This window comes from Crocodylus porosus, unplaced genomic scaffold (genome assembly GCF_001723895.1).
Source record: "Crocodylus porosus isolate Cpor-Errol unplaced genomic scaffold, CroPor_comp1, whole genome shotgun sequence".
Classification (NCBI taxonomy): domain Eukaryota; kingdom Metazoa; phylum Chordata; order Crocodylia; family Crocodylidae; genus Crocodylus; species Crocodylus porosus.
Window position 1 is genome coordinate 29966 of NW_017728954.1, and position 11186 is coordinate 41151.

Sequence of the window (11186 nt, forward strand, 5' to 3'; positions counted from 1 at the left end):
TTGATCCTCATTGGGATTACCTTCCTTTGGGCTTGGAGGATCGTCTCCTTAAGGAGCGACCACTCTCCTTGGACACCTGGCTCCCTCCCCTCTGCATGACTGGATGCAGCGCAGCAGCAGCCACCATGTGTGAGCTTTCCCCACCGACTGCGCTTGGCCAGGTTGGTGGCTCCTGCGCAGCAGCGCAGGATGGTGTGTGGCAGCACTCTGTCCCCGCCTGGCCACACTTACCCCTTAGGGCATTCTCGAGTACCCCCAGGGGTATGTATACACCCAGTTAACAACCCCTGTGTGAAGTTATGCCACTTCAGGTTAGGGTTATCTTTGATCTGTTTTACCTAGGTCATTCCAAGGTATTGTTAGTATGCTCTGGGGAAATAACACATTTTTTCCATTCCTCCAGCATCCCAGGATGCACCATTCCTCAGCCCTTACCACTCTTTCTCCATGGGCCAACTTTCAACCCTCCTAAACCCTACTGCCCAGGGGTATGGTGCTGGCTCCAAGCCAACACCCCCTCCCACCTCCCGGGAGTGAAGCTGCAGCACACCCTGACCACTCTGAGCACCTAGGTTCAGGTCGTCAATTTGCTGCTTGCTTGTCTGGCCGCTTGGCTGGCTGGCTGTTAGTACAAGGGGACCAGTTAAAGCCAATTAGCTACTAATGAGTATGGGCAATTGGCAGTTAGTGTTGGGCAGCCATCTACCCCTCCACTGCTGCCAGCCACTGCACCATAGCTGATTTCTCGCTGCCGTGGCATTCACTTGAACAGAACCCCTATTCCAGGGGTTTTCAACCTCTTTTGGTTGGTGTACCCCTGGCGGTTGGTCGAGGAGCAGGGTGGTGGGAGGGGGGGTCCCCTGGAGGCCAAAAGGCTGGGGTGGGGAGGGAGGGGTCCCCATGTGCAGCAGTGAAACTGTAAGTGCCTTTGTTCTTTCCCACCGCTGCCATGTACCCCCAGGGGTACATATACCCCTGGTTGATGACCACTGTCCTATTCATTTGAATTTGCTCTGTCAGCACCCCCTTTACCCAACCCATTCAGCAAGCCCACTGGGTCTCAGCTCTACCCTAATGAGGTATGGATTCAGTGAGCCTGCTGGGTCTTAACTCTGCCCTGCTGTAAGTGCTCACCCAACTGTCCCCGCCCCCACCCAATGCCAGTTCGGAGAAATACGTGCAATATTTTGTTTGTTTGTTTCACTCCTTTCTCTTTTCCTCATTTCAGACATATCCACCCCTCCAGCCCCTGACTTCCCCTCCCACCCAGGACTCCTGGTCGTTGCTGTGAGGAAAGCCGCATGATTTCTTCCCCTCCAAGCTTCATGCCACCCTTGTCCCTCCTCTCTCACTCCAGAGAAGAGAGAGTCCTGGCTCCTATCCACATCCCTGCTTACCAGGCCCTCTGGCAGCAAGGCATGGTTGTGCAGGTCTGAGATAATACTAAGCTGGGGTAGGCAATATTTTTTGGCCAGAGTGCCAAAAAACACCACAATGCCTACCTCGGAAGGTGCTGGAGTGCTGGCATGGCAGAAAAAAAAATGAGGGCAAGGGGTACATGGCAGAATGCCGTGCTTGTGCCCCTTGCCCCCCACCCAAAGCCCGGCATCAGCTCTGTGCTGGTGGTGACAGCGTGTGCACCTCGGGGCGGACAGCAGGGCTGCGCAGTCTGCCCTGAGGTGCCCGTGCAGTCGCTGCCAGCACAGAGCTGATGTTGGAGCTTTGTAGCCCAGCGCAGCTGTTTGCAGCCTGCTTGCTGCAGCTGCCCAGAGCCCGGGCTGGCTACAAACAGCTGTGCTGGGCTCATCACCTCCCTGCCAGGAGCAGGGGAGAGACCAGGGCTGCACTGCCTCAGGCCCCTCCCCCACCACCTGCTTCGAGGGGTGCCTGCACCAGCTGATGCCAGAGCCTGGCACAGCTGTTTGGAGCCTCCCAGCTCTGGGGAGCTGCTGCCAGCTGGGATCCTGGGCTGCTCCCAGCAGGCAGCTGGGATGCTGCAAGCCCTGCTGGGAGCAACCTGGGCTCCATCACTGGCAGCAGCTACCCGGAGCTGGGGCTGGCTGTGGTGTGCCAAGCAAAATGGCCTCTTGTGCCACACTTGGCAAGCGTGCCAGTGACCCGTAGTTGCTCTGAAACTGTTCTACCTCTTTGACAGCGTACCATACTAGAGATTTGAAATGCTTTAAAGGTAACCTCTAACAGCACCCTCAGAATTGAATGTTCTGGCCTTGCATGGTAACTGCAGAAAGAATGCTGAGATGGGAAGTCCTGCTCTTCTGTGATTAAGAAAAGGATTTTATCCCCCCTTTCCTCTTACAGAACTAGCTTTCACACTTTCTCCAAAGCTGGAAGCCTTTGAGAGAAGCTTATTAAGCAGCCTTGTGCTCAGCGTAAAATGTTCCCTTCTCCGTCTTGGCTCTCATGCTCCTTTCTTAACATAAGAAGTGCATATGAGGTCAACACCAGTGGTCCATCTAGCTCGATATCCCATCTCCGACAGTGGCAAGGGTGGATGCTTTAGAGGGAAGGCATTGAACTGGACACAGGAGTGATCTGTCCACTATTCATTACTTTCCTTAGGATCTCCCATTATTGGTTTAGAGATGCCAGGGGAAACCGCTCCAGCTAATCTGTTCAACAGCTATTAATAGATGCATTGTCCATGTGCCAACAGATTGCAGAATTGCCATGAGACTGGGCCCAGCAGTGTCTTCTGGTTCCCTGGAGGAGATTGAGTTTTCAGCAGTATCATGCTCAGCACCCTCCTAGAATGCTTTCACCTCTTTGTCACAACCACCTATTACATTTTCTTTCCTCAGAGAGATGGGAGCACTCTGTTGCCTCTCCCCTGACTAAAGCAAAAGTGGCCTCTTCCTGAGGGACTGTCTCAGTGCCTTCTCTTGCATAACCATCTTTAGAACTGGGAATTCTCAGAATTTGTTAAGTCAGAGACCAAAGCCTCTGTAGTAGATACCACACTTGGTAGTTTGGTTCTGCAGGTGCAGTTTGCTTACAGGGCTTCTGAATCCCATCTCTCATTGTCTGGCCACTGCTTTAATGTTGCCCACCATGAGACTATATAATGATATGGACAATCAGTTAAACTTGGATTCTTTGAGATGTCTTGACGTGTATGTGTACAATACACCTCCTTCCTTTTCCCTCTTCCTCTGAATGAAATGCAGTTTGGGACACTGTGGTTCAGAGGAAACTGAAGAACAGGAAGTGTGTGCTGCTCTTCATGTCCTGGTGCTAGGCAGGAATGGAGATGGAGCTAGAGTGTGCCTATGAGTACCACTACAATTGAAGTCTCTGATTAAAAATAATAATAATAATTCAGGGCTTGATATACCCCACTGTGAGACTGTGAATACAAATGCATCTCAAAAAACTCTAGTTAATGATACACAAAGCCTTTTTTCTGCAATGCAGCTTTTATACTTGTAGGGTGGGTTTGTTTTTTTTAAAGTACAGGCCTTTAAAACTAATGATAAAACAGGTAAGGACATCTTTATTTATGACGGTGTTTCCAGTAAGAAAAGTGTATGTTCAGCGCCTCTTGAATTATTTTTTTTCTCTGAATCTAGATAAGTCGTATTGAATACATTCACTCTAAGAACTTCATCCACCGAGATGTGAAACCTGATAATTTCCTGATGGGGCTGGGAAAGAAGGGCAACCTTGTCTACATCATAGACTTTGGGTTAGCCAAGAAATATAGAGATGCTCGAACTCACCAGCACATCCCATATCGTGAAAACAAAAACTTAACAGGAACTGCCCGTTATGCATCCATCAATACTCATCTTGGAATTGGTGAGCTGGAAAAGATAGCCCTCTCTCTAGCCAAATGTATGTCATTTCCAAGGTGCATCTAACAACATATACAATCTGGATAAATATGAAATCCTTTTAGCTAACAGATCTTCATTTGTAGAGATTTAGAAAGAAAATGCGTGTTGTTAATATGGTACTAGGTATTTGATTTATTTAAGATCATTTCTTGGTGGAGATGGGTACAGTGAACCAATAGTTTTAAGTGGGGGTGCACTGATAAAGACATCTTGGGTGATGTGGATTACTAACTAACTTTATCAGCTGATGCCAGTCCAATAACTGATATTTAGTAATAATACAAGGCATTTTAAAGTACTAACATAAACTTTTTTTTTTTTCATGTGCTCCAGCCTCCTGTGTCAAATGTATCAGCGTTCTGGCGCTTAAAAATGGTGACAGGATCGCTTGAACTAAAGCTCGTCAAATGAGCTTTAGTTCAAGCACTGCTGCCGCCATGTTTAAGCATGGAGATGCTTTTGAGCAGAGCTGAGCAGGACAAGGGTGGATGTAGGCTGTCTGCTGTGGGCTTGGGGATCCTCTGCCCTGCTGCCTTTGCCCTGAGAGTCCCACATCAGCCTTGTGTCCCCTGCCTGCCCAGCAGCAGGAGGCACAACTTGCAATCCCTGCCACTGCCAGGCAGGCAGGAGGCCTGTGGCCAGCACAGGGCTCCTGAGGGAAAGGCAGCAGAGTGGAGAACCCTGAGCCATCAGTGTGTAGCCTGCATCCACCCCATGCACAAATCTGGGGGGCAGGGCACATGCAGCAGCAGGGAGATTTCCCCCCCGCCGCCCCCACCAGATAGGTGCCAATTGCTCCATCCCACTTCCTGACCCAGGGCCCCTGCCCTATTCCTTCCCTCACTGTGAGAGCCTCAATCTGCTGCTGTGTGCCCTCCCCCCAATGCCCCTTCCCTTTCTGCAGGGAGCTACTCTCCACGCTGCCTGGCTGTATTCCTGGCCACACACATGCATGTGGCTATGGACCTCCTGTGTCCCACTACCCTCAGCCCCTTGCATGCTAGAATGCTGCCCACCTGCAAGGGGAAACCTGCCTTTTCCCAAGGGAACCCAGGCATCTGGGGGCCCCAGCCCCACGGGGGAGAGGGAATCCATGGTTCGGGGACCTGGCCAGAAGGCACACAAAGCCGATAGCTGATGTCATTTCCCCTTTTTAATGGTGCCAATCTGATAGGCTACTGATATATCGGTACACCTCTAGTTTCAAGGAATTGAGTGGTGAATAACTACAAGAGTTTATAAGATTTTTTTCTAGTATCTGATGGAGAAATTTAACATGAATTTACTCATCTTAAACTACAGAGGGTGTGAGAGAGTTTTCAGTGATGTTTGTTACATAAGCACTTTTGATCTTTCATCAGAAAATAAGTCTAACAAGTCCATTCTCTTATACTGTTGCAGAGCAATCTCGCAGAGATGATTTGGAGTCTTTGGGCTACGTACTGATGTATTTTAACCTGGGCTCCCTTCCCTGGCAGGGGCTAAAGGCAGCAACAAAAAGACAGAAGTATGAACGTATCAGCGAAAAGAAAATGTCTACACCCATTGAGGTTTTATGTAAAGGATACCCTTGTAAGTTACTTTTTTGGAATCATTATAAACTTTAAACTTTTTACACTTTCTCGGCATTGAAGTGGTAGTGTCTATTGCTTCATGCTGCATGTTTAAACTAAATTAACTCAGCTGTTATTCTGTCATTTTTTGGGTGAAAAGATGTCGGACTTCATGATGTGTTCAATATTCATGCTTACAGATATTGCACTTGCTTTGTGTGGGCTGTCTGTGTCCCTGGTTCATTGCTCCTTCATCTGACCACAAGATGAACATGAGCCTGCAATGTGATGCTGCAGCTGGCAAAGCAAGTAAAGCTCTGGCTTGCATCCACTGTTGCATCTCAAGCAAGACCCAAGAAGTCCTCCTTCTGCTTTACTCAGCCTTGGTGAGGCTGCAGCTGGAGTACTGCACCCAATTCTGAGCTCCACACTTTAGAAGAGATGTGGAGAAGCTTGAGAGAGTCCAGAGAAGAGCTACGTGCATAATTGGGGGTCAGGGGAACAGGCCTTATGAAGAGAGAAGCAAAGGCTCAAGGGTGACTTGGTGGCAGCTTATAAGTATATAAGGGATGTGCACCAGGAACTGGAAGAATGTCTGTTCACTAGGGGAAGATGAGGTCTAACAGTCACAAACTGCTGGAAGACAGTTTTAGGCTGGACATGAGGAAAAATATCTTTACTGTCCAAGCCTCTAGAATCTGGAATAGACTTCCCCCAGAAGTGGTGCAAGCACCTACTCTGGATACCTTTAAGAAATGCTTGGTGATCTGGCCCCAGCTGACTTCCTGCTCTTTAGGCAGGGGGCTTGACCCAGTGATCCCACGAGGTCTCTTCCAGCCCTAATGCTATGAAATCTGTAATATAAAACTCCTTGATTTTTTTTTTTTTGCAATTATTGAGACTTTCTTGTGATCAGTGTTTGATAGCTAGCTTAGTAAGATCCCTGGGTGCATACTGTACATCATACTTAAAAACAACTGTCTGAAGGAACTCTGCATTTTCTCCAGGTATTGTTATCATTTTTGAATGGTCAGGATTGCACAGGTGAATGCATGAGGGCGTTTCAGAAACTAACAGCAAAATGGCTGTCTGCACTGTATGTCTGAGAAAGTGGGAAAATCCAGTAAATGATAAATTTACACAAAATGGTTTTATTTCAAAATTGCCATTCTTTCTGAAACACTCTTGTACTACTAGTAACTCTTATCTGTGAGTGTAGAAAGTGGTATACCAGACCAGAATTGTGTTCCATCTGGTATTGTATCCTGTGCCTGACAATAGCAAGTGCCAGAAGAAAATGCCATAGCCTTGCATGAAATTAATGTGGTCCCCCGTATCTAGTCTGCCCCCATTTTAGGTACCCTCTTAATTCTTAGAAATTGGAAATAAATTTAAGCCCTGAAAAATAAGGTTTAATCTCTTTCAAAGATTGTTTGCAATTTTGTTGGCAATGGGTATCCTTGTTTTCCCTAGCTAGATTCAAAGACTGGGCTTTTATAGTTCTTAACAGTACCAGTTTTGTCCTCTGGTGGCACTGCAGTGGAAATGTGTGAGGCAAATTTTAGGTGGGTTTATCTTTTATTGGACTGCTGGGGTTGGGATAGACTTTGAAAAGCTTTTGAATATAATGCATTCTTCTTCAGGTCTTGTTGTTCAGGGGCCTGAAAGAATGCATTGCATTTGAAAGCTTGTCAATTTCCCAAACCATGCAGTTGGTTCAATAAGAAATATCATCCACAGAAATCCTGGCCTCCTGCATACCTTTGTTCTTGAATTTTGAGTTGTGTGAAAGAGTACTTTCTCCTGTCTAATTTGAATTTGCTGTTTTTTCAGTTTCACTGGCCATTTTCTTATTCTGTGTTCTGAAACAGACTAGAAGTTCCTGACCCACATCCTTTATACATTTCATTAAAATGTCCCTTACTTGGCTTTTAAAATGTAAATAGTTAGTGTAGTATTGTGATCGCAAATATGCAATGAAAAATTTGAAAACCACATTTTCCACTACAACACTTCTGATACCCGCTGTATATGATGGTTGTTGTATAGATATTCGTGTGTGCATGGCAATTGAGCATTTATTAGACATTCAAAGTACTGGACTTCTGTCAGAATACTACATCATTGCAATGTGGCTTCTTCAGTAATTCAAATGCCCCCCCCCAGTTCATTTTCAGGCACCTGTAGATTATACCTAGAGACCTACTGAAATTGCTGTTTTTCAATTTTTGCGGAAATCTTTGATTTCAAGCAGGCTCTGTGAAAACATTGAGCACAATAAGAAATTTGGGAGTCTGCTCCAAGACAGCCAAATACGTTGCAGTGGTGATGGTGCAAGACAGTATCCTGCAGGGACCTTGCGCATAGATGGTGGCAGACTTCTGTACCTCCTGCAGTGTAACTCTGGATGTGTCCTGGAAAACCAACATCGATCAGCAGTTGGAGTCCAAGGCACACGTGAAAAAGAAGGCTGCTGCAGGGGCTGAAGGTTAGAACCAGAGGCAAGCAACCATGCTCTCCCTATTTTAAAAGGACCGTGGAAAGCAGTTTGGCAAGGCAAGGGGCAATATTTTCCCGTGTGGAGGGTTTTGCTGTGGCCAGCATCCTGCTGAAGAAACTTGATCACCCCAAGTTAAGAAACTACCTGAACCAAAACGTGCCAAATGCTGGTGGTTTTCTGTGTGCAAACAAGCTCTGCCAAGATTCTGCAGCAGTTGCTTCTCATGTACCGTCTATGAGTGCTGCCTTGACAGAGTATCATTTCTTTCCCATTGTGGCTGATGAAGCCACCAACCCTCAACCTAACTATGTGCTGCACACTTTATTTGTACTGTGGAGCTGGACTGACCAGGATCTGCCTGTGTTTCAGACTCAGCCAGTCCACCTCACCTCTGTCAGTTTTTCCACCCTATCCCAAGTCATCGTAAAGGTAAGTGTCAGCTATGGCATAGACTTTAACAAGATTGCTGCGTTCCTGTCTAACAATGCCATACTCCAAAGAATGCTGCCCAACACTGTTCATATCACCCGCAATGCACACATTCTGCCCGCAGTAAGTGACATCTGACGCACGCAGTTCCCTGAGATGGGTAGCCTGGTGTCTTCTTTCAAGAAAACCAAGCACTGTCCAGGTTGTAAGGTTCAGTACAGGGAGTCCATCTCCAGTCAGAGTGGGGACTCGCATGCCACTGTGCTGCTGCCACCAGAGCCTGTGCTCACATGGTAGAATTCCCGGTTCAACACAGTCCGTTACCACACCAAGCACACGCAGCACTACCAGCAGTTTGTGAGTGAGGAGCTGGAAATCGCACCCAGCACACAGTGCATGCACAAACTTTGCAATCTCTTGCGGTGAGGCACCATTCAAGATCAAGTGATGCTTGTGGCAACAATTCCACCCAGTTCATGGAGCTCCTGACATGGTTTGAAGGCTGGCAGGCTGGGATCCACCATGGACACAACAAGCTGATGGACTTGATAATTTGGGTTTCAGACAAGGTATTGCAGGAACCATCAAGTTGACCTTGTGGAAACAAGTGCAGAAAGTAGCTGTTCCAGGCAATAGTTTTGAAGCTGAACTAGTACTGTAGGTACAATCTGTCACAGCCACTGCAGTTCAGACAGCCAGCTGCTCCCTTCCTTGGGGCCTTTTGCAATTTGGACCTCAGCCAGGTGCCTTTGAGTTTTGACCCTCAGCTACTGATACCAATCCTGGGATGGGGGAAAGAGCATGACCACGTTCATGAACGTGCTGCCTACATGAACTTAGTCAAAGAGTGCCAGATGCCTGTGGCTGTGCCTATGTTCAGGACTCTGTCTGAAGCCAGTTTCCACATCTTTATGCCCTGGCAGGACACTGCCTCACCATTCCAGTGAACTCAGTGGATGCTGAGTGTGCCATATCAGTGTATAGACAAGTGTTCACTTCACAGAGACTGAGACTGTCTCCAGAGACACTGGCTGGGTGTAGCATGCTCACTTTTAATACATAGCATTAACTGCCTGTCTCAAGTTTTAGCAGTCAGTTTTAGTAAACTCTGTTTCATAATGTCCTTAACTAATGCCAACTATATATCATTTATTAATTAAAGTGTCTATCATTGCATTACTTGCAATTCATGTTGTGCATTTTTATTTTAACAAGATATTTCATTTTAGACATTCATTAAATGTTCAGATAGCTTAATGCATCAAAAAATGGCTTCTGCAGCCGTAATTAGGAGATTAACCCCATGGAAGCCATTAATTGACATGTTATTAAGCAGGCAGCTGTTTGGGGCCATCTGGCAATCTGCGGGGAGGGGCAGGACTATAGGGGCCTCTTAGCCAATCAGGGGCTTTGGTGGGGAAGTGAGTGGGGGGTCACAAAAATGGCTGCCTGCCCTGGAAAATCTGCCAGCAGTCTCCTTGAGTTTGGTAGACCCCTAGCTGTACTGTATTTTGTCATTAAATTGGCACATATATATGTCCAATACTAAAATGAATAATTACATGAAAAGGACATTGCACCTTCTCTGAGAAAAGCAATTGAAATACATTCTGAAGCTGTGAACGACAAAATATATATATTCCATTTTTTTCTTCTCTCCTTACTGCTTACTGTAGGGTTTTCCTCTCCAATCCCTAACAATTTCAGTAGGGATTCTAATATCAGGTCTTCTCTGCTACTCCCAGGTCGGTTTTTTATCTATTTTGAGGGGGCATTGAGACACCAGGTCTCATAAAAGTCCTTTTTTGCCCATGTTTTGATAGGTGGGGCTTGTCTCCACTAAATACCCATGTTTTGGCTTTGGCTGTTGTTCCTTGCATGCAGAAGATTCTGAGATATTAATGATTCAGAACAAAAGTATGTCTGCTTTTTAAGTGCCTCAATTTCTGTAGACTTGACCATTTAAATATTGTAGTTGCCTCAGGGCAGAGAGGATGAACATTTGGTGTACTGAAACTGCACTGTTGCTTTTTAGTAGCCTGATGAGTCTGAAGGAATTGTTGGGGAAGATGGTGATTATATTTAAAACAAAATGCTGTAAGTATGGTAGAAAATAGTATGCTAATTTTGAAACAGCCCTTTATAATAGTACGTGTGACACTGGTAAGCGAGATTTCTCTTATTACAGCTGAGTTTGCTACATACCTGAATTTCTGCCGTTCTTTGCGTTTTGATGACAAGCCAGATTATTCCTATCTGAGACAATTATTCAGAAACCTGTTCCACCGGCAAGGCTTCTCCTATGACTATGTATTTGACTGGAATATGCTCAAATTTGTAAGTAGCTCTCATTGCTCAATTAAACAAGAAAGTTGTTAGAAATGTTCAGCCATTCTATTTTTCAAATTTAGTTTGGGGTTTCTTGGTGTTGTTTATTTTAGACCTACTTCCTAGAAGTCCTAGCATGTGAAATGACATTTTTTTTAGTGTCCAGTCTTCTTTTGGTATCTGAGCACAGGCTAAAACTCTACAAAAGCAGATGTTATGTTGCCTCTTCTGTTTTGTAGTACAGCAGGGATGGCAATTGAAGAAAAGTGAAATGTCCAAATCCACCAGCACGTCCCATACAAACCAAAATTCCCCATTATGAATGCTTTTATGAAAATGTTTCAATTGATGAGTGAAATATTTTAGAATAGAAAACTGGTTTTCTCACTATTCCCTGAGATTACCGATTACTAACAAACGTGCTAACGACCCATACTGTTCAACATCTTCATTAACGATGTGGACGTTGGAGTCAGGAGTGGACTGGCCAAGTTCGCCGATGACACCAAACTTTGGGGCAAA

At 46.0% G+C, this 11186-nt stretch overlaps 1 protein-coding gene across 2 annotated transcripts in view; it reads left to right on the forward strand.

Annotated features, from left to right (window-relative positions):
* LOC109324504 (casein kinase I) overlaps window positions 1-11186 on the forward strand; it is a 48201-nt gene that overhangs the window by 15290 nt on the left and 21725 nt on the right. For both annotated transcript variants that reach the window (XM_019556520.1, XM_019556519.1), the window contains exons 4-6: window positions 3588-3816; window positions 5256-5426; window positions 10525-10673. In XM_019556520.1, coding sequence (XP_019412065.1) covers window positions 3588-3816; window positions 5256-5426; window positions 10525-10673 — 549 coding nt within the window. The remainder of the gene's footprint in view (window positions 1-3587; window positions 3817-5255; window positions 5427-10524; window positions 10674-11186) is intronic.